The following is a 24,567-nucleotide window of genomic DNA, read 5'->3' as shown; positions in this document are numbered from 1 at the left end:
TTGATTTTCACTCAAATCTTAGAAGATACGTAACATTTTATCAGGTCTCATGTTGCTTTTGTAATTGTTCATATGTACCTTCAAGAAAACTTTTATTTCTACAGAGAACAATGTTACCTACGAGATACGAACATAATTGAAGAAGAAAATATATTCAAAGAAGTGCCATATATCTTTTTCCTTACAGCAATGAAAAGCAGAAATAAAACATTTCAAATAGAAAACTCGTTGGAAAAAATAATGTAAAATATTTCAAAATTTATTATTTCCAACAGAGATACTACCATATAGCGTACAACCTATAAAACAGTCCACATCAACAGCAAAATATAGATTTTTAAATGAGGCAGTCAAATTGACGGTCTGGTCCATCTAGGGGTATTCAACAAAAATATGTACTTATTTAAAATAGACAAACAATGTTTATATCCTATATCAAACCTCTCTTTAAAATAATAAAAGTCCTAATGTATGGTTGCGTCAGTCAAAGAAATATATGATATAGAAAATTGTTTTACGTGATGCCGTCAAAATGACGGCTTGGTTCTTCTAGTGTTAATATATTCTGGTCCGTTTTCTTAATTAGAAATCCGCACTTTATTTTTACAATATGAACATAAATGACGTTTAAGGTTTATTGTGCGAAGCAGGGCCGTGCCGTGTGGGGGAGGCGAGCGGGGCAACGGCCCGGGCGCCGAAGTGAGGGGACCAAAAATTCGGGAGAAAAAGAAAAAAGATAGAAAAGATTGATTGGAATACATTTATGGGGACGCCGCCGTATACTCTCGCCTCGGGCGCTGATATTCCACGGCACGGCCCTGGTGCGAAGTATCATTATTTACTTAACTAAAGACTAATTCTATATTACCGAAAACGTGAAGAAGCGAATTTTCCGGACTTATTTATTAAAAAAAAAATCCAACGGAGAGTGTAGCTTATTTACAATCAAAGGAGTACTTGTTCTATTTTAACATTCATGTTTCAAAAATTCAGTGCATACACAAGGGATTCTTCAAAGGGATAATGAATTGTCGGTTCTTCAGTCTCTTCGGCATGCTTGGATAATTTTAAAACATGCATTTCTCAATGGAACTAATCTGTTACTAATATGTTACTGATACTAATTGTAGCAACAATCAATTGTCACGTTAAGTAGTCAGAATTCTAATAAAATGACAAGTGTCATATATTTGTGGTATTTATTAAAACCGTCACCATAAATGCGAACGATATAGATACAAACAATATTTACAAAATCATGATGTGAAATATAAGTAGTACAATGGTAGGGGTCTATCAAGGAGAAATCCCTGATACTCTCGTGTGTTTATAATGTCGCGTAATCCTCCTTTCACGACATTTATGTCATGCAAAAGTTCATCAGTGCAAAGCTTATACTCACAAACACAGGCCTTCCATCACCGCTGTCAGTCCTGGGTGGTTCCTCTGGACGCAGAATAATTGTACCATACCACACTCTTAGCAGGTGTAGGTCGAATGATAATAATTTTTAAAAATGCCTGGTTTTATAGTATCACAAAAACTGTTTTTAGCAAGGCACTGTTTATGCTGGAAAATATGTTTTTTAATTTAAAATAGACACCTTGAAAGATTTTAACTTATATGTTTTTACACCATCACCTTGAATAAGCTTGATATTATCACTTTGAAGGTTTTTATATTTTGAAGCCACTGAAAAATCCGTTTGCGTAGGACGTGTTGTTTTTCGTGGTTGTATCGTATTGTTAATCTTGATCTTAAATAGAATATTTACAAGGAGAAATCACGAAGTAGAAATCACGAAGTATATGAGTGTTTAATAATTTTAAACTTTTCATCGTTTATTGATTTTGGGAATATAATAATCCCCCTTTTAATAAAGAACAATGGTCAACTGTTCATGAGAACCAGTGACATGGAATCCCTTAAAATTTTTCATCGTTTAAGACCTTTATAACCATGAGGCTGGTGCACAAAAGAAAGAAAAAAAAAACACTAGAGGAAGGAGGCACTAGTAAACACACACACAAGAAAAAAAAATCACTAAAACTGCTGGGTCCGTGTAGATGTCGAGCGTGATCCCAATAGTGTATCCGGGAAGGCTGGAACTCGGGAAATCCTGATCGTGGTGGTGCAGCACGTCGAGAGTCAAGGGCTATCTCCTGGAAATCTGCTATCTGGAAGGCTTGATCCTTGAGCCAAAATGGACAGCATCTTGTGGTCTGGAAGTCGAGAGGTCCATCATCCAGAAAAAAAAACTGCGACTGGTAGGCATCATCCATGGAAACGGGTAGCAAGATGATGGGTAGCCCAGGTGCGTTTGTGAAAATAGGCCGGATGCGGAAAAGAAATTACATGACAGGAGGCACTGAATTACTTGTTAAAGACCATTGTGAAAACGTTTTTTTTTTTTAAAAAAAGGACTAAAAGAAAGAAAAAAAGGGAGAAGAGAAAAGTAGGAAGAAGAGTAATGCTATTGCAAAAGGAACGTACAAGGAACAAAAGGGATAACATAAAAATACGTATAATGGCGTACTGAAATGAAGAAGGCACCTGATCAATCTTCAGGGAGATACGGAGATTCCGGGGTGTGTGAAAAGGCGAGACCCTTGTTTATTTATTTTTTTTTATTTTTATTATTATTATGATCATGTTTACTACTATTGTATGTGGTGTGGACGGAAGTATGGTCGTGGATAGCGAAAGATTCCGTTACAGTAGAAGAAGTATAGAAATGAAGAGTGAAGTTTGCCATTAAGTAGGACAAATATATATATATATATATATATATATATATATATATATATATATATATATATATATCAGTGAGACGTAGTTTATTCCTGGCCAAGGTACCGTAAGTTGACCTGGAAGACAAATGATTCGGGAGAAAACTGCGTGAGGTTGCCAGTTATGAGCAAAAGGAGCTTGTATACGGGTGGTGAGAAAAAAATGGAGACGCGAGTGGCAGTGGCAATTTAATGTGTGCCGTTCGCGAATGTGTGGTGGTGGTTTTGTGTTTTATTATCATCATAATGAGAGGATTTGTTAAGATATGTGGAACGAGGAATGAAAATGGCGGAGGACAGAGTACGAGGTAAGTACCAAAAACCTTGTGTATGGATGAGAGAAAGCATTTCGTCCTAGCGACCTTAGTGATATCATGTGGGGTCGGACCAGCCGTTCCCAAAAAAGGACGCAATTGGAAATGAGATGGAGAGTCTTTCCTTGCGCGCCTAGGAAAGAAAATGACGAGAATAATGAATGATGCCGGTATATTGCTGATGGGGAGAAGGAAAAGCGTAGAGGTTGTTATGAGCGTAACTAGGAGTCGTTGCACGGGAGAAATGGTGTGTGTACAGCGGGTTGCCTAAAACAGGAGACGAGGCATATGCAATAATAATGAACTGCCGGAAGAAAAAAAATTCCGCACGGGAGAAATATTGCCTGTAATGTGTGTTGCCTACCTGTATCTGTAATTATGGCATAACGAGAGACAAAGTCGGAAGTTTTGCCAGTGTGGTACTACAGAAAGGGATCATGTTTCACTAGGAACGTTAAATTAGATAATCAAAACATAACGTGAAATGTAATTGGTAGTTGTGTTTTGAAGTAATGTGTGGTCGGATCCTATTTAGAGGTACTGAGGAAGCGCTTGTACTTGTACTCAAATTCGGAGTCTGGGTTTGTAGGTGGGATGTACAGTTTCAAACGGGTCTTAGCAATGACCGTTGGCTTCCCATCAATATCTAGAAGATATTCATCAGCCGAGACATTCGAAATCACTTTGTAGGGTCCCTTATAAAGACGGGATAATGGCTTACAAGTGTTAGGTTTTGTTGAGGTAGGTATCTAAGACCATAACTAAACTGTCAGGGAAGAACTGTGTTGGATTTTTGGCCTTCTCAATGCGCTTCTTCAGATCAGTGAAAACTTGGTGTTTTCGAAATTCCACTAGATCCCTCATTTCTTTGAGTGCAAGGAGGCGATCATTAGTATTTAAAGTTTCTTGTTGAACGTGTAGCAAATTGTCTAATGGTAAAGTGGGATGAACGCCATAGAGGAGAAAATGAGGAGATAGACCAATGGAAGTTAGGGTGATTTATTCAGAGCCGCAGTGGCATGCGCAAGGAAGCGAGGCCAAAATTTCTGGTTGTCTTGGCACAGAAATTTGAGACTCGTTTGCAAGGAGCCTAATCGTTGTTCGACTGTGCCTAGAGAACGATGTTGATAGGGTAGGCCGTACTTAACTGTTATGTTAAGAGACTTAAGGAAGTTTAACGATACTGTAGACCGGTGTGAACTCTGAAGATCTAAGTAGATTGTGCGAGGAGTATTATATGGAAGAATGATATGGTTTGTGATGAAATTGATGAAGTTGTCGCTGTTTGGAGTTGTAATGGGATGAGTAATGGTGAATCCAGTACAGTGAACCGTAGCTGCATAAAAGTATTGAAAACCTTCGGGATCGCTGGGTATTAGTTTGCCTGCTAGGTCCAAAGAAAATGTTTCAAATAGGCCTGACTGAGGAAAACGCTGAATTGTGGGGTTATTAGGCATGTAATTGCGTTTAAAGATGGCGCATCCTTTACATGATTTAAGTTTCTGAGCTAGCCATGATTTTAGGCGCGGAAAGAAATACTTGTATCGCAACATCCAATACATCTTGGTAAAACCTATGTGAGTCATTGAGTCATGATACTCATCGAATAAAGCTGGTTTAAGACTATCGGGTACGCAGAGCAGTAATCGAGAGTTAGGTACTCGGTACAGTTTTTTGTAAAGTATGCCTTTCTGAATAACGTATTGTTTGTTGAGACGTTGGAATGAAGGATCTGTCTCGTCTCGTTTGTTGAGAGTCTCGATAATTTTGGAGAAGAATTTATCTTCACCCTGTAGGCGAGATAGGTCCAAGTTGTTATCGATAGTTAGAAGTACAGAATCAGGCACAACTTCATTGTCCATGTCTATCGTGTCTTGCGTAAGAGGAGCAGGATGCCTACTAAGATAATCAGCTATGGGGTTCTGATGGCTTTTTGCATGTTTGATTGTAAAGTCAAATGTATTAATGTAGTTTAACCATCTCAAAATTTTTGGGGATGGAACAATTGTTTTCCGAACAGCAAGAAGAGAAATATTGTCAGTAACTAGGGTGAAATGGTGGCCTAACAAATATTTTTCTAATTTCCGGAGAGAAAAGTACACTGCATATAATTCTTGATGGAAGATTGGAAGGGGGGAAACGGTTTTGGGATGTCTGGAAGAGACATAGCAAACAGGTTGCACAACGTTAGTAGTGAGATCTTTCTGTAATAACGCTGCCCCTACGCCTACTGATGCGGCGTCTGTCATGAGAATGTGGTGTGTATTGCGGGTTGAATATAGAGCAAGTACGGGGGGTGAGGTTAGAAGTTTCTGCATTGTTTCAAACGCTTGAACGCGCTCAGGAGTCCAGATGAGCTTTTTAGGATTGTTTGACAGAGCCTGATAAAGGGGTGCAAGAATGATGGAAAAATTTTTGAAAAAACGTCGGAAAAAATTTGCACTGGCTAACCAGCTTTTGAGGCTTTTGAGAGTGGCCGGTCTGGGTGCCTGAGCTAAAGCTGAAATCTTATCAGGGTCAGGTTGTAGAGTGTGATTGTCAATAATATGGCCTAAACATTTAATTTTTTTTGATCCGAAAACTGATTTTTTAATGTTAAAGAGCAGAGAATGTTTGGCGGCTTGCTGAAAGAAGGCACGAAGCACAATCATCATCTGATCGAATGAATCTGCGTGGACATACATGTCGTCAACGAATGATGTAATATTGTTGGGGTAGATGTCCCTATAAATGGTTTGAAGAGCTTGTTGAAGTAAAATGGAGGCATTTTTGAAACCCTGAGGAACAGATGTCAATTGAAGATGATTGAAGGGGAGAGAAAGACCCTTAATGGAGAACGCAGTGGCCGGTCTGTCCTTGGGATCTAAGTCTAATTGATAGAAACTGGAGTGTAAATCAAAGGAGTTGAACCAAACTGAGTCAGAAAGAGACTCTAGAACGTCCTGTATATCTTCTAAAGGAGAAGCGATTGTTCTTGAACGGGAGTTAAGGCCCCTGAGATCAAAAACGGCCCTTAGCTCTGTTTTGGAATTTGGTTTTAAAACAAATAATATGTTATTTCTATACTGAGAATCTGATTGTTCAAACACTCCTTGATTAATGAGGCGCAGGACGAGTTCTCTTGCTCGCGGTCTAAGTCTGTGTGGAATGACGAATTGGGGGGACTGAAAGGGAACGTCTGATTCAAAGTCTAACGTGGCCGAAAAGGTGGGTATTTTTGTAAAATCATTGTCGTGCCATTGAAAAAGAAAAGCATATTCAGAAAGTAGCGCCTTCATTTGAGCAGTTTGATGTTCGTTCATGTCAGGAGAAAAGTGAAATTTGTTAATGTCAATGAGATGACCGATTTCTTTAAGGCGTTGTGCTTTGTGTCGTGAAGCGTCCTCGTCCGTGGGAAAATGAACCTGTCTGATGGTGTAAGCGTTAGTGTTTTGTTCCGGTGGTGAAAATATGGAACCAATAACAATGGGAGCATTGGCCTTTATAATCTGGGGACGAGACGAGACGTTTGCAAGTGGCAAAACAAGTTTATCTATGGAAACAACGGCATGTGTCATATAGCAGTTACTTAAGTTTCGTAAGATAGGAGTATGTAGCCGGAAGGATGTATTTGGAAAGTGACCGTTAACCTTGAGAGGAACTGCTTTAGCTGAACGGGGTGGTATGACAAGTCTTCTACGTGCTTGAAAAACAATGTGAGGAGTGGGATGTTTTTTGAAAAAGTGAAATGTGTTTGTATTAACGCTGTGTATTGCATTATCGGCTGGAGGCATGCGACCTAGATGACGTAATGATAGGATGCCTTTGTCAAAATCAAGGGTTGCTTGATGGTCTTGAAGAAATTTACTGGAAAGAATAGCAGGAAAGTTTCTGAAAGGAACCAAACGAAAAAGTACAGAGTATTGATGACCATTAAAATTTAAGTTGAGGATGGTAGCACGGGAGAGATGTACCGGAGATGATGAAAGACCATTTAGAACCGTGTGAAGCTTAAAAGTACGAACCGAAGGGTCGAGTTGGTCGGCTGGAAAGAGACTGACTTCAGCACCAGAGTCAAGGCAAAAGAAAACATCCTTGGTCATGCAACGGGCTTTTACGTAAGGTAATTTGCCTTTGAAATGCAACGGTAATTGGAGGTAATCTGAGGAAGAGGGAGGGGAAGAAGGGGATGAGGGAGAATTAAGCGCGAGGAGACTGGTGCGCTCTCGCGCTAATTTTGGGCGTTTTTTGGTTTATTGGTACGAGAGTTTGTGGAGACGGGGGAAGGGGAGGGGAGTGAGGGTAGGTGGGTAGGGGTAGGATATTGAAAAAAGGGATGATAGAATGGATATGGTGGGATGGGTATGGTTGGCTGTTGTGTAGTATAGACGTTTTGGGGTTGGGAAGAATGCTTAGTATTAAAACGCTTATTGTTCTTGCCTTTACGAGAGCCGTTATTGTGATCATTTCGTGGAGTGTTACGGGTTGGGGGAGACTGAGGGACAGTTTGACAATGAGAGGAGGCGGTACATTGACAACAATGATATGGGTGTGTGGAGCAATGAGTACACGAGTTAGAAGAAGAAGAGGTCGGATTGGTGGAATGAGAATGTTGGAGACAGGAGGACGGCGCATGGGGTGAGAGGGACCGTTGAAAGGGAAGGGATTTATGGTTAGGAGAGAGGGTGTTGTGATTGTGAGGACTAGGAGAACGAGAACGGGTAGGAGCGAAATGAACAGAGGTAGGTTGAGAATTTGAAAGGGTGTTGAGATGAAGCTGTAACTGTGAAACTTGATGAGTTAGTTCTTGAATGGCGCTAGAAGGTGGGACATCTGAAGTTTGGCGTGAAAAGGAAGAGTCCGTTTCTCGCTTTTGGGCCATGAGCTGAGTGCGTTCTAAGGTTGTAACCTCATCAATAAATGTGGGATAGTCAGATATGGTGCGAGTGCCAAACCAACGTATGTTCTCGGGTGTCATACTCGACACGCATTCTAAAAGAAACTCCTGAAAATCTAATTGCGTGTATGCCTGATCTGCCAGAAATTTCTTTGCGAAAACGTAATGAGAAAGTGGTTCATTAGGGAGTTGAACTCGAGCCCTATACTGATGAATGCGAGATCGTGGAACCTGTTCATTGCCAAATTGTTTTAGGAATTTTTGTTGGACGGTTGACCAGGGAAGGGTAGAGAGATTTTGGGTGGAGAACCAATGTTGAGCGGGTCCAGAAAGGGACTTTTCGAAAATCTTTATGCATTTTGAGTCATCCCAGTTATTGACCAGTGCGATCTTCATGAAATTTTGTAAAAATAAATCCGCGCTTTGTTCCTTGGACGCACTGTATATATCGGGAATGATGGAAGAAATACCTGCCATATTGTTTGAATTTTGAGCTTGAGGTGTGTTTAAGGGAATGAAAGAAGGCTGACTGCGAGTCGTGGGCATGACAAGAGAATGTGAGAAATGAAATGACCACAATGGAGTTAACAAAGCAAAAAAAGTGCCTTATATGTGTGAAAAGAGGAACACAAACACTAAGAACCACACGAGAGAGATTCCTCTGGGGGAGCCATAATCTGTTACTAATATGTTACTGATACTAATTGTAGCAACAATCAATTGTCACGTTAAGTAGTCAGAATTCTAATAAAATGACAAGTGTCATATATTTGTGGTATTTATTAAAACCGTCACCATAAATGCGAACGATAGAGATACAAACAATATTTACAAAATCATGATGTGAAATATAAGTAGTACAATGGTAGGGGTCTATCAAGGAGAAATCCCTGATACTCTCGTGTGTTTATAATGTCGCGTAATCCTCCTTTCACGACATTTATGTCATGCAAAAGTTCATCAGTGCAAAGCTTATACTCACAAACACAGGCCTTCCATCACCGCTGTCAGTCCTGGGTGGTTCCTCTGGACGCAGAATAATTGTACCATACCACACTCTTAGCAGGTGTAGGTCGAATGATAATAATTTTTAAAAATGCCTGGTTTTATAGTATCACAAAAACTGTTTTTAGCAAGGCACTGTTTATGCTGGAAAATATGTTTTTTCAATTTAAAATAGACACCTTGAAAGATTTTAACTTATATGTTTTTACACCATCACCTTGAATAAGCTTGATATTATCACTTTGAAGGTTTTTATATTTTGAAGCCACTGAAAAATCCGTTTGCGTAGGACGTGTTGTTTTTCGTGGTTGTATCGTATTGTTAATCTTGATCTTAAATAGAATATTTACAAGGAGAAATCACGAAGTATATGAGTGTTTAATAATTTTAAACTTTTCATCGTTTATTGATTTTGGGAATATAATAGAACACACGTACTTTTTATTGTAGTGTTGGCCACACTTCCTACGTTTGATTTTTTAATAGGCATCTGAAATTCGCTTTTGCAGGCTCTGGGCACCTTGTATTTCCGGAACTTGTGGTACTTGACCACAATTTAAGATGACTGTTTCGATATCATGTATGAATGTAATCGTAGGTCCTACAGTAGGTATAGTCCAGCCACCTATATAATAGTATTTTACGATTAAACAAAGTAATTGGTTAGTCAGAAGGGAGCTGCTTTAGCTGCTCCTTTTAGGTTCTTAAAGCAGCTCTTCTTTGGAGACACTTCAATTGGAAGCAACTTCGTGAAGTCCGCAACTTAACTGTGTAGAGAGTACCGCCATCTTGAAATGTTACATATTTTTCTTTCGCCGCTTTCTCATAAACGGAGAAAAGTTAACTTACTATGAATATAGGTAATGTTATTCGACATAAGAAAAATTAGATGAGGGATAGTCTTCAGTGTTGCCAGAAAAACGTATTACCCAAACATCCGGGTTTAGGTATTGATTTAAGAAAATGAAACCAGTAGCAGTTCATGACATTATATTATCTAAATTTATTTTTTTTACGTCTCAAATTTTAAATTTCAAATACTGTTATTCCTTCAATAACTTTGTCAAAAATATTTTATTGCAAACAAAAATTACAGTATTATATGAAAAGTGGCACATAGGAAAGGCAGATAATATAATCAATCATAAAATGCCGTTGGTTTCATTTTTTTTTTAGTCGATACCTACAGCCAGATATCTAAATAATACGTGTTTCTGGAAACACTAAAATCTTTAAAGATGGCAACACTGAAGATTACCCTAATTTGAATTTTTCTTATGTAGAATTGCATTTTCTATGTTCATAGTAAGTTACATTTTGTCCCTCCGTTTATGAGAAACTGGCAAGAAAGAAAAAAGCAACTTTAAACTGGCAGCACTAGTCTACACCCTTAAACAAGAAATAAACCGTAGCTCGGTAAATCTTTACTTTGTACAAAACAGTATGTGTAACGATAAGAACTAAGGCCAGGAAGTTGCTACTTTAGCAAATGATTCTCCGAAAATAAGACTAGGTTTTATTTTCTCGCAAAACTTCATGGGTCGACCTTTATGTTTCTTCTTATACACATAAAAAAGTAGGTTGCGGTAACCCTGTTACCCTCGTTTATTTGATAGTCCGTCACTTAAAACCCTCGATGAGTAGTTGGCGCTCTACACTTTTCGCAAAGGTCAAATTGCGTAGTTGCCAGCCCATTCAAAAGATGGAGGTAAGAAACTCCACCTATCTAACCTAATTTGCTTCCTAACCTTAACGTATTCTAAACTAACCTAACGAAGCGGTGTGGCAACTTCGGAATAAATGCCTTTTCCAATGGCAATCCTGCAAGCATTAATACACTATATTCATTTTAGTAAGCCTAGTTCTATCATTAATTGCAAAGTTTAGCTCATTCTCTCATTCATCGGAATAAGTTTAGTATCATCACCCCGGTTTTAGTCAAAATATTGAAACACTTGAGTTTCAAGCTTTGTAAATACATTTTGTAAGTGAAAAATGGTGTTGAACATGGCAACATTTTCGTGAAAAGCTCAAAGATACCCTGTGGCGGCTGGAACCATTTGCAAAAGCATTGCAGTATGGGAAGGAAATGGCCTACGGCGCGTGTCATATTTCTGTTTGTTTTTACCGAATGGAAAATCTAGATCTGAAACTGATTTTTCGTAGAGGTCATATGATAACCAACGTGGCCAGGTTTACTTTTTTTTTTTTCGCAAATTATATTTCCGAAATTGCGGTTATAGGTGAATCAACGTGACAGTCATTGTCGTTACTTAGTATAAATAACTAACTAACTAACTAACTCTATGGCCTATGGAACCCGGAGGTTCAATGCCGCGTTCACAAAAGCTCTCCACTGACTTCTATCCTTAGCTAACTGCATCCAGTTTCTACTTTGTATTCCTATCTCTGCGAGATCCATCTTAATATTATCCTCCCATCTGCGCCTAGGTCTTCCTAATGGTCGTTTTCCTATGGGTCTTCCAGTCAAGACTTTGAAAGCGTTTCTACTTTCTTCCATTCTAGCTACATGGCCTGCCCACCTAAGCCTCCTAGACTTGACGACCCTAACAATGTTGGGTAAACCGTATAAACTATGTAGTTCCTCGTTATGAAGTTTCCGCCATTCCCCATTCTCGTTCCTCTTGGGTCCGAATATTCTTCTCAGGATCTTGTTCTCAAATACTTTCAGTCTATGTTCTTCCCTCAGAGTAAGTGACCATGTTTCGCAACCATACAGAACAACAGGCATGATTATCGTTTTATATATTTTAAGCTTCAAATTCTTCGACAGAATTCGCGACGACAAGAGATTTTGAATCGAATAGTAACATGAATTCCCTGCTTTTAGTCGGCATTTAATTTCTTCGTGAATATGATTTTCGTCTGTTAATATTGATCCTAAATATTTGAAAGTATCCACTTTATCAAAAGTATTATTTAATATTTTAACGCCTCCACAATTTGCAGTATTACGGTCCCGACGCACTTCCATGTATTTAGTTTTCTCTGCATTTACTTCTAAACCCATGTCCCTGCAAGCATTTAATAAGATCTCTGCATTTATTTCTACTGTTCTCCTATCATCCCCTATTAAATTTACATCATCAGCGTATGCCATCACCTGATGAATGCCGTTCAACTCTAGGCCCTGGTTGCTATCTTTGATTTTCCTTATAGCGTATTCCAGCACAAAGTTAAATAATAATGGCGACAACGCATCTCCTTGTTTCAGGCCATTTTCGACGTGAAAGCTCGTGGACAAAAATTTTCCTACCCGGACTTTACTTTGGGATTCACTTAAGCATAACTTAATTAATCCAATTAGCTTTCTCGGTATTCCAAGTTCTGTAAGAACGTTGTACAATGTTTCTCTCCTAACCGAATCGTAAGCCTTTCTAAAATCAATAAATAGTTGATGTACCGGCGTATTGTATTCCCACTTTTTTTCGAGTATTTGGCGAATGGTAAATATTTGGTCAATAGTTGATCGATTTCGTCTAAATCCGCACTGATTATCTCCAATAATTTCATCTGCGTATGGGGTCAGTCTTGCTAATAGAATATTTGAAAGGATTTTATAGGATGTTGACAGAAGAGAAATGCCTCGATAATTATTACAGTCAGTTTTGTCGCCTTTCTTGTGAATTGGAACAATGATTGATTCTTTCCATTCTTGTGGCAATTCTTCCTTGTTCCAGATAAGGAGAATGAGTTTGTGTATCTTGTTCCACAATTTTTCGCCTCCAGCTAAAATTAACTCAGCCGGAATTTCATCCACACCCGGAGATTTGTGTTTCTTTAATTTCTTTATAGCGGCTTCTACTTCTATTCGATTGGGTTCTGGAATATACGGTTCTGCGGTGTGTATCTCCTTTTCTCCACGCGCATTAGTTTTTGGCTGCGTGTTCAGCAAATCATCAAAGAAATCTTTCCATCTATTTAAGAGGCTATCCGTATCGGTGAGGACTGTTCCGTCAGCTTTCTTTAATATATAAGCACGAGGTTGATAGCCTTTCTTAAATTCGTTAATCCCCTTATACATGTCCCGAATATTTTTATTTTTACTATTATCTTCAAGTTCCTTAATTTTAGCTTTCAAAAAATCGCGTTTCTTTGTTCTAAAAGTTTTGGAAGTTTCCCGCCTGATAGCTGCGAAATTTTGTGTAGTTATTTCATTCGGATTTTGTAGCCACCGCAATTTTGCCTGTTTTCTCTTCTCTGCTAGTTTAATGCATTCTTGGTCGAACCATGGTTTGTTTCTACATATTTCCGCGTGTCCCAATTTTTCTACTGCTGAACTTTTAATGCTATCTCTAATTTCAATCCAAGTATCCTCAACACTAGTGCACTCCGAGTCTTCTAAAACCGAGAATCTATTCGAAACTTCAATCTGGTATTCCTTTCTTACATGGCTCGCTTCTAATTTCTTTAAATTAAATCTCTCCGTTTTCGGACATTGAATATTACCTTTATTGAACGATAACCTCTCCCGTATTATCGCTACTACCAGGTAGTGATCAGTGTCACAATCAGCCCCTCTAAACGACCGGACGTCAATTATGCTAGATTGCCTTCTTCTATCTACTAAAACGTGATCAATTTGATTATGTGTTCTTCCGTCTGGTGATGTCCAAGTGTATTTATGAACGTCGCGATGTGGGAATTTTGTACTTTTTACGATTAGGTTTTTGGATGTTGCAAAGTTCACGAGTCTAACACCGTTGTCATTACTTTCCTTATGCAAACTTTCGTTCCCTATGATCGGTTTGAAAATATCCTCTCGTCCTACCTTCGCATTGAAATCCCCTAATAGAATCTTTATATGGTATCGCGGGAGTTGGTCAAATATCCGTTCCACTTCTTCGTAAAAACTATCTTTTATATCGTCACCCTTATCTTCAGTTGGAGCATGTACATTTAAAACAATAATATCACACCACCGTCCCTTGAGAGTAATAAAAGAAAGTCTGTCAGTAACAAATTCAACCCGTTTAATTGCTGGTAATATTCGTTTAATTGCTGGTAATATTCGTTTGTGTAGTATAAATAAACAAAAAAGAAAACTATACGTAATTTTAGCTAACGTAACCTAACCTAACTTTGCCTGTCGTGCAATTGTTGTTCTACTTTTATAGCTACGTTTTGTTGAAGAAAAAAAGAGGATGCCGATACTAAATATTTTCCCAGTCATCTTTGCTCCTTATTACATTATATTTTTAAAAAATGCGTAGAAAGAGAGCTTCCAATTGGGAAGCACTTCCAATTGTTTATGCGTATTAAATGTGGTGTCCCCCCCCTCCCTAGTTGGGAGCTTTCTAAAAACACACATTACTTCAAACAACGGTAATATACCAGATTAGGGTGTCATGCCATATAGCGTTGCCAACAATGTATATCAGTGTTTTTTTGCTTTGTAGTGACGTTCACAGTCGCACACACGAAGTACAAACACGTTCAAAGACGGGAAGGTTCTAAAACACAGGTCCCCCCACATAGGTCAGTAGCTAGGTTGGGCCCTTTCTGAACCAAACCTTAATATTTAATTCATATAGTATTGCCGAGCGATCGTTAGCGAGTGTAGGCGGGTTAGAGCCCCGCAGGGCACGTTGTTTTCGGTCTTGATTACAGATAAATAGGAAGAGGGGACCTGTGTTCTAGAACCTTGCCTTCAAAGACACTTAAGGTAGGACCCCACTATGTTAAACATGCGCAAAAACCAAACAATTGACATGTGTTTTTAGCGCATAAACAAGGGCGGAGGTCCCTCTATAGTTTTCGCTTTGGGGGAACCCTCGATCTTATTTATGCGCTAAAAACACATGTCAATTGTTTGATTTTTGCGCAAGTTTAACAGGGGGCGTCCTACCTTAAGTGTCTTTGAACGAACGTGTTTATACTTCGTATGCGACTGTGAACGTCACTACAAAGCAAAAAACACTGATATGCATCGTCGGCAACGCTATATGGCATGGGGAACTAATCTAGTATATTACCAACGGTTCTACGGATATTTTTCCTAAGTGATACGTTTTCTTTTCGATGTTCTACGGTTACATCAGATCACGTTAGGTTAGGTTGTCCTTTCTCTCCGTTCAATATTAACACAGTCTTTCTCCTGTAAATTTTTACTTTCGTAAAACCTCCTTGAGTAGTTAACCCAACTCCGACAGCATTGGCAGTTAAAAATCATACTCTAACGGTTCTTAAACTGTATTCTAATAATTTTTCTTGAAGTTCACTGGTAACCAATTATTGACAGCACGCCAACTAACGAATTAGCTATTACCGTATTACTTACGCGAGCGAGACATCGGAGAAACAGCGAAGAGCCAACCACTGTTTGCTACATTGCTCAGCCTACAACCGCTAACACACTTTTGTAGCTTCGACAACTGTCCTTCGTACCTTTTCGAAATTCACAGACTATTCAACATGTATAAATAACTATTCCATTTAGTAAAATCATCTGCTTATAAGCGAACCCGGCAACAGAAAGAGTGAAACCTAACTTTATGAAACATCAAAATTTTTATAATGTGGATCGGTGTTTTCTTAGTGGCAAGCACTAAACATCTTTCGCTACTTGCCAAAAAAAACTTACGAACGATAAACGCACAGACAAACGATATTGCAATTTATCTACTTACTCAACGATCATATCCCTGTACTTACTCTCGTCAGGCTGTCTGGGTCAATATAAATATCTGATAAGAGACCAGTGAGTTTATTCTGGAGTCCTCTGATCCTGATGTATTGGCTTTTCTCGATTCTCACTTCCCGCTTGTTTTGTCACAGTAGATGTAGCGCAGTGAATTCTGGGTACGATGCGCGCTCACTCGGTAATATCATCACAGGCGCGCACTTGGGAGTGACCGCCAACCCAATATTTGTTCTCGCCCTCCCCCCCCCCTTTGCTACCCCATTTTTCTATGTAGAACGGTGAATAATAATAATATGTACAATCGATAATAATATTCAAAGCAAAACAGGCGTGGATGTTTCGCTTCCCCAAAATTCTTCTTGGCTCCTCTCTTGCCCCTACTATTACAAGCCTAGCGCCGCTACTGCCCGCAACGTCATACCACACAACTGAAACCGTCTCGGATCCCTGCAGCAGTGAAACACAAGTGGTGTCCGCTGCGAATCAGTGGCTTACTTTCCTACGATATTTGCTAAGAGATTTTATATTCTATGATCTAGGTGTTGTCGTTTTAATTATACTCTCCTGCAGAAATTCACCATTTTGCTATATAAATTTAACCTAACACTAAAATTTCCAAAATGCCTATAAAATTACCTAATATTTCCCCGACTTCCCAAACTTTGCAAATTTCCTGACTTTTCCAGGTTTTCCAGACTGGTAGACACCTTGTCTATAATCTATATAGTCGTAAAACTACTACTACATGGCATTAACCAAAATCTAAGTTTATACACTTGTATAAACTAGTTTAACGCTATCCTTTAATATTGTAAAATGAAATCTTTAAGTTTTACGTCTCATGACTATGCCGTTTAGGCTAAAGGAGACGCTGATGATGAAAAATGAATGAAATGGTGGAGTGAACAAAGTGGGAGGAAATGGGAGAACCCACGAGCACAGTCTTTGTCCACCACGAAGTCCACACAGCGCGAGCTGGGATCGAACCAGGGCCCCAAACACCGGAGGTGAACCCTTTAATATTGTAAAGTAAGGAAATTATCCATACCACAATTTTCCTTCTATCATCCCCACCCGTAATCACTACAATTGTCATCCACATATATACGCAATGAAATTCATTTGTTAATATAATAAAACAAAACACTTCATTCATACCTACTTGCAGTGCGTTCAGGATCTGTGAAATTGAAGTACTTGCTTAAATTTCTTTCAAATATAGTAGGACCATTCTTTTTCATTCCATCCTTGAAATGGCAACTGCAAAGCCTTGAGAAATTGTTTGGCTCCCGGTCTTTCCTCCTTAGAAAATATAAAAATATGAATAAATTAAGTATAAAATAAACTGAAAGAGAAGCCATGAAAACTATCTTCAGAAGATACTTCGATAATAAAATATAATTAAGATTACTGTAAAGCACGCCTGTTTTCACGCACAGTATACAGGGATCTGTTCCTTGTGCGGCTGACCAAAAAAAAAAAAAAAAAAATCACGATCAATACATGGTTCGTGGAATAAAAGAAGAGAGAAGAAAAATGCTGGCACTAGTGGAATTGCCGGTATTATTGAAGTAATTAACTCTTCATGAAAACCTATTGGCAAAACAGTACTTGTGTTGAAAAACAATCCACAGATCGCAACCAGCCAACAGTTTTATTGATGGTAGTAATAGGTTGGTTTACCTTAGGTCAAGGTAAGTTCTGTTCTGTTTAATAATAGCAGTCACTATTCATATAACTTGGAGCATGCCGTCTAGGGAACTTTATGCCAACCTACTACTACAACTACTGACGCCACGGAAGAACTTCATGGGTAAAGTGTTTGCAGAAAGGGTCCAGAATTCAGATAAATTACCAAAATTTACAGGTAAAACAGTAATTTACCTGATTTTCATTTCGTTGGTATGAAGAAACGCAGTGTAGTATAAGTTATTCAATAGCTTTAAACTCAGTTTTAACAAGACTATTTGTGATTTGCGCGTGTCATCATGTACAATACATGGATGAAGTATGTACCGAGACAAGTAGTTCCAATATGGCAGCAATTTCTTAGTCACATACGTAAAGAAATTTCATTTCATTTCGTATGCTGTGATTCGAACCTCCTTCGGTGTGTCGTGTAATAAAAAATATAGTTAAATTAGTCTCCATGCTAATTGTTGGTAATTCTGAACCTTTTCTGCGAAACTTAACCCAAACTTTAGTAAGGTTCCGCCGAATTATGCTCTCTACGAAACAAGACCCAATAATTATGTTTAAAAAAGTAAAATTATTTCAACAATCATCGCCTAGTTCATTCTAAACTTATTAGGTTGGTGCCTTCTTACTAGGAGTTTACAGCTTTATAATTCCTATAGAACTTTCACTCTGAAGTCAATAGGTCTATACATTTATATATTATCAATTAAAATATTTGAAAGTCATTAAAACGAATACTCATAACAAGAAGACGAACCGGATTTCTACCTATGCGGTTCAAAAGGCACGGCGAAACTAGTAGGTCCGGGCGTAGATTCAACTGCAGAAAGCAGCAGCGAAGTTGGTACACGCAGTAAAGAAGACAAGTGCAAAACTTACAAACCAACCTATGTTAAGTGTTCACTATTGGCATGTTCGACAGGGTTCTAGAACGCTGTCCGGCCTATGTTTAGCAGAAGGGGCCCAGCTCTTTTCTCTAAAAAATGATACAATTTTGGTAATTTCTGTTCACATTCGGTTAGTTTAGGGTAGGGTTGGTTAGTTTAAGTTAGGTTAGGTTAGTTTAGTTTATGTTATATAAGTGTAGGAGTCCCGCATAATTCCCCCCCCCCAAAAAAAAATGATAGAATTTCGCTTATTTCTATTAATATTACGTTAGTTTAGGTTAGTTCAGGTTAGCTTAAGTTAGTTTATCGTAGGTTAGGTTAGATTTGATTACGTTATGTTACGTCTAAGTACTTGCATCACTCATTTCTCCTGTAAATTCTGTGTTTTTTACGTGCTTCTGGATCCCTTGTACTAAACATACCCCCGCTGTCCACCTTTTACACTGCATTGTAAAATATAGAAAACAACGTAATCTACGGGCTATTAACCTACCTTTACTCGCTATCGCTCGCTCAGCAATACTATGTGCATTCAGTAGAGCTTTGGTACAAAAAAGAAACCAATCTAGCTACTAACATATACGTAGGGGCCAGCGATCCAGAACCTTCCCAGCTTCTATGCTCAAGGGCGACATACAGTTTTAGAAACTTCTTAAAAACCTTGGGGGAGGTATGGAAAATTGACCTATTAACCTTCTCCTCCCACTACATGGTAGTAAAACAAACATTTTCTCCGAAATCCGATGTTGCCAAGAAATTCAAGCTAGCTGAATTTCCCCCTTCTCCATATAGAAAGAAAGAACCCAATGTGTAAGCCATTAATCACAGTGTAATGGGGACCAAAGCTGTGGCAACGTCGTTGAACATAAGTTAAGTTACAATGTCACTAGTAAGAGGATATGATTGTTCGGACAGTTCCGATTACCACCCACTAAGGCTTTTAAGATCCTGCCAGTTCTCTACATGTTCTCTGTTTACATACATAAATTCCTTAAACATTACTCTTCCCTTCAATACTATTCAGACTGTACATTAAAATTTCAGTGTCCTCACATTTTAAATCTGTACCGTTCAAGTGCAAATTGTTATCACAAAAAAAGTGCAAATAGTGGGAAATAGTCTACGACCAAGTAACGGGTTCACTCGAGCAGACAGTTTTACCAAAATAGATAATTTATAGGTAAAATATAATGGGAAACATTTTTCGTGAACTGTCAGTGCACAACATATTGAAATGAATTTTGAGTAATAATACAAGTATGCGTATACCCCTCGTCGCTGACGCGCCTGGTCCATACGGACCTGCTGTGCTCCTACACTGACTCGGTTAGAGACCATTCATGCATTCTGTTAAAAGAAATACAAAGCTTTAACCTAACCTGAAACTGTTAGGAATATGTCAAAATTTGGTAGACCCGTCTGCTCGAGTAATACAGAAGTAACTACTGTTTTTCAGATGTTTCTCTCAATTGTTTTATTAAAGAAAAATCCTCGTTGACTGTATTTGAACACATTTCAACACAATCTGTGAGTAGTAAGCATGTTAATATAATAGATTAATTAACTTAATGCGACATGTTTAGCAGGAGGGTTCCAGAAGTACGTAAACAACATAATTTACAGGAGAAATGGGTTGATGCAAGTATAACCTGACCAGGATAGCTGTGCGGTTTTGGGAGGATGGCGCTGCTGTTGTGTTTACATCAGTTTCTTGGCAAGCGCGGTAGGACAGGGGAGCGGAGAGTTTCATTTTGCAGTGTATCCAACGGTTTTTTAAAGTTGCAGTTTAGATGATGTGCATAGTCTAATCTCTTTACGCTTAATAAAAAACGCCGTAACTTATGTATGTATTGTAGTGAACCATCCCTAAAGTAATGCAGATGTATTGTGAATAGTGATTTATGAATGGAAATTACCAATTTAAGAACAACATAGCACAATTGACAGTTCAGTGAGCTTCTACCGTGTATTAAGCAGATTGTATAAAAATTGATTACGTTTTATTCGATTTCATTATAAAACAGTAGCAGCCTGTAAAACGCAGGAATGACAATGGCAGTGACTAAAAGATTAACTTTGGGTTGATAGCTTAGAGTTTTGCGCAATATCTTGTAACTGTAAGTTTAAATCAAGTTAAGGTTAAGGCTCATGATGTTGCTGTTTAAGTGTATGTTTATCGATTGACAAATAAATTATTTTTTCGAGTTTTAGCTAGGGAAGAATCTCGAATCGTTTCCTCTCGAGAACTGTGAAAGTCTTTCCGCTGGTCTATTGGCCAGCGCATGTGCTTTTATCGTATGTGGTTCTGGGTTTGATTCCCATTGAGAGAACAAAATTTAATTTTACAATCCTTCACTTTCATTAATCATCTGTCTCCTGTAGCATAAACAACATAATCATGGGACGTTAAAATAAAGAAATTTCATTTTTTTTTGTTCGGGAAATGTGAACCCTTTGGGGGGAAAGGAGTGAAGAAATTTTTCCTTCATTTTTTTAAAGATTTATGGGATTGGATAGCTTGCCTTTAGGGATTGATTTGTACAATTTGGTTCAGTGCACCCTTCTTTTAGGATCATTATAGAAATCCAGCCCTTTGGTAGAGTTCGAATAAAAGTATTGATAAAACATCAGCGTATGGGTAGTGTAAGAGTAAGTATCATTGCTTCAGCACACAATAAATTTTATTTATGAGGAAAGAAATTACCTCTGGACTAACTCTGAATTTCTTTCAGGTTTTAGCTATCAGGCCACAAAGAATTAAATCTACTAACTGTTTTCACACACAATATAATTTTGAAACTTGGGAGTCTAGTGTTATATTTGTGTCTGTAGTACATAATAATGCTGATACGTTATTCTGTTGAACATCTTAAAGGTATTTGTCGATTGACTTCAGAGGACTGAGGTTAGCCCGCAAACACAAGTTGCCTATAGTTCAAACATATCAGATGTACGGTCTTGTTTAATAAAACCTGCTCCTCCCAGTCCTCTATCTGAAAATCCTATATTGTTATTCACATATGAAATTCAAAGGCAAAGTCAATCGTCTTGATTCAGTTGTATTTTTATTTCAAGTGTAAGTATTAAAATGCGCTACGCATGGTTGCAAGAGGTTGGGTGGCTTTTTAAAAAATACTGAACTGACATATCTAACATTGGCACTCAACTTCTTTATAAATTGATGTAAGAAACAGCCGATTGATTTCCAGCCAATTACTTCATCACCGGTATCTTTGAGCAATGAGATAACAATGGAAGACAAACTTCTTTTCAAACTTGATACTTCGAAAAACTTATGAAAGTGGTTTTGTTATTAAAATACATATTCGCTCTAATCAATTTCAGAAGTAACATTAATCTTAGAATAACGTAATGGCTGTAAGAGTTATCCTGAAAATGTATTTTGTATGTTTTCTTTTTTACGTAATTCAGAGATTTTGCCTGAATTTTGCTGGAGTTATAAGGAACCTTCAATTATCAGACACCCCATTTTAACCACTCCCCCTCCGCCGTAAATGCAACACTTCTAACCGTCTCCCCAGAGGTCCTGGGTCCACCCCTGATTGAGATGGTACATAAAAATAACTTTGTCTAATCCCTGTCATTATTTAGCATGGTTTAGTATTTTTTTTTAAAAAAACGATATTTCTGCCACATTTTGAAAACTTTATTTGAAAGTTTTCAAAATGTGGCAGAAATATCTTTTTTTTTAAATTACTAAACCATGCTAAATAATGACAGAGATTAGACAAAATTATTTTTATGCACCATCTCAATCAGGGGGTGGACCCAGGACCCCTGGGGAGACGGTTAGGAGGGTGGTGGTGAAAGATTATCAGCTCTCTCTCTCTCTCACCTAATTTTTGAAGTACATCCGAATATGATGTCAGTGCAAAAGAATTTTCTTACTCAAGACCCCGAACGCTCCGTCCCTGACTTGAGCATATGCGTGAAGTGGTTTATTACGAACAAGACAGAAAGAACTGTGATAGATTGATTACAAGTAGTCCGGTTAGAAACACTGCTGCTTGTATTTTAGTTCCAAAACCGGCCGCCCGCACTCGTTCGCTGGTTGTGTTATACTTATACCTAAACTAAATGGTCCATGTTCCGTTATGGGGGTCCAAATCTACACTGGACCCCCTTAAGCTAACCTGACCTAACCTAACCTAATATAACGTTATATTATGTAATCAAACAAAAAATCAATAGAAAGAAGTGGTGTCAAAACACTGGACCCCCTTAACGGAACATTGACCACATAATCTAATATCAACTACGCTAATGTCAACAGAAATCACCGATTATTTTTCTTAAAAGAAAAATTGGCTGGACCCTTCTGCTCTAAACACAGGTCAACTTAATTAACGTATAGTAATACCTGCTAAACAAAAGTACTATTCAATAGTGCTGGTATCTTATTCAATGGCAGTATGGATAACATTTTGTTGCACTTGTAAGATAATAATTTTAACAGCACTTACCTGCAGATTTTCTTCCATTTGGAAAATTGACATCCGTAAGCGAAACAATTCATTTTCAAAAGGCGAGTACCATGTAAACTTCTTATACAACCCGCTGTAAGCTGGTTTGTTCAAGGTTCGTATGTATATACGTTTGTTTGGAACCAGCTAGCAAAACAGGAAGCGGAAATGATGTTTTCTGCACCAGCGTATTTGCTTTCAGCAAATTTTCGAAACAAGTTTTTTACAGAGTTGCAAACTGTTTGCGACGGCAAACTCAATGCTATATTTTCAAAAAAGATGCAAGTTAATTGCAGTGGTGAATTTATATTTTCAAATCAGTGAAAATTTGCAGATCATATTGAAAGCTTTTAATAAATATTAAGAAATTTTGCCTTCGCAAACTTTCAGATTGTTTGCTCCACTAAACGAAGCAAAAATTTGCCGCAAGTATTCGTGCTATCTGGGATATATATATATATATACACTCACACTCTCTCTCTCTCACTCTCTCTCTCTCTCTCTCATATTTAATAAGTTAATATGTAGTTCCAAATTTGGTTAATTGCTCCAGGCGTTCCACAGTTATGCTGGAATATACATATATACATTTTTATATAGATTTGTTAACATCTTATAGAAATATCCACGGAATAAGGCTGGATATGGGAATAATTTCCAGTAGTTAGTACTCTCCAAAATCTGTTGTGTAGATGTAGAATCGATATGGTTCCAAAACATAAGTATTGTGATACAACTTCCGCTACTTGTTAGTAATTTCTCGAACCACCTATAAAACCTTTCATCAGAATTATTTTCTTTTGTTTGATACAAATTAGATTTAGAGCTTTAATGTTGTTAAAATTATGTGATAAAGTTTTCTACATATAATTTCAGGATTGGAGTTTCGAGATTTCAGGATACTGTTGTGAACTCTACCAGGATGTAATACTTGATTTACTAAGTGAAGATGAAGAGAAATGTTCACATCAGATTATCCAAGACCAAATTACTGGTCAAAATTCCATTTCTAACCTAAAAGTGAGCAATATTGATTTATTTTCTTTTAATATTACTTCATAGTGTTGAAATCATGTCCTGATTAGCAAAGCTTTTTCTTTTCTTGTTTCTCACTTATATTTATGTATTTATTTTCGCTTCCCAGTATTTCGTATTCAGTTATATATATATATTTTTATTAATATTGACGTTTAAACATGCGAGGGCGGTTTGATGAATAAGTTGGTTTCATATTAATGGGTGACACTGACGTCATTTCGAATAACAGTCAAAAATGGATAAAATTGGAAGTCCTTTTTTTTTTTTTTTTTTTAAGTGGAAAACAACAACAGAGAATTCATGAGAAGATTTTACCTACATTAGGAGGTTCATGGCTTCCTATGAAACTGTTCCACTGTGAGTAAACGAGTTTAAGCATGGAGAAACAAGCATTGAAGATGCACCACGTCCTGGAGCCCAGAAATTAGCTGTGACACCCGAAATCCTCGATAAAGTTCATGTTTTGGTTTTATCCGATAGACGAGTAAATGCGCGCGAGTTAACAGAAGCATAAGCATCTCAGTTGAGCAGGTTCACTTCATTTTGCTTAATGAATTGCACATGAGATAACTTCGTGCAAGATGAGTGACGCGTTTGCTTACTCCTGAACAAAAGAGAATTCGCATGCGAAAATTTTGCAAGTGTTTGAGAAGAATCGAGTAGAGTTTTTATGTCGTTTTGTGACAATGGACGAAAACTGGATATACCACCATATCCTGAAAACAAAGTAGCAGTCAAGACAATAGATCGCGCATAGCGAACTGGATTCAAAAAAGGCGTAATTCGTTAATTCTGCTGGAAAGACGATGGCA

The 24,567-nt window shown here is 37.9% G+C and overlaps 1 protein-coding gene and 1 long non-coding RNA gene across 2 annotated transcripts in view; one reads left to right on the top strand and one right to left on the bottom strand.

The window, feature by feature from the left end:
• The window catches only part of LOC145688245 (uncharacterized), a 64,053-nt gene extending 40,895 nt beyond the window's left edge, over window positions 1–23,158 (bottom strand). The window contains exons 1-2 of the long non-coding RNA XR_014131862.1: window positions 22,718–23,158; window positions 16,807–16,950 (exon numbers count right to left, since the gene is read on the bottom strand). This is a non-coding gene — a long non-coding RNA (uncharacterized LOC145688245). The remainder of the gene's footprint in view (window positions 1–16,806; window positions 16,951–22,717) is intronic.
• The window catches only part of LOC145687324 (uncharacterized), a 213,524-nt gene that overhangs the window by 74,269 nt on the left and 114,688 nt on the right, over window positions 1–24,567 (top strand). Inside the window, exon 5 of the mRNA XM_081760782.1 lies at window positions 23,594–23,737. Coding sequence (XP_081616908.1) covers window positions 23,594–23,737 — 144 coding nt within the window. The remainder of the gene's footprint in view (window positions 1–23,593; window positions 23,738–24,567) is intronic.

Source organism: Thermobia domestica, chromosome 6, assembly GCF_964235325.1.
Source record: "Thermobia domestica chromosome 6, izTheDome1.hap1.1, whole genome shotgun sequence".
Lineage (NCBI taxonomy): Eukaryota > Metazoa > Arthropoda > Insecta > Zygentoma > Lepismatidae > Thermobia > Thermobia domestica.
Note: the sequence above shows the minus strand (reverse complement) of the source record. Positions and strands in the feature narration are given on the sequence as shown.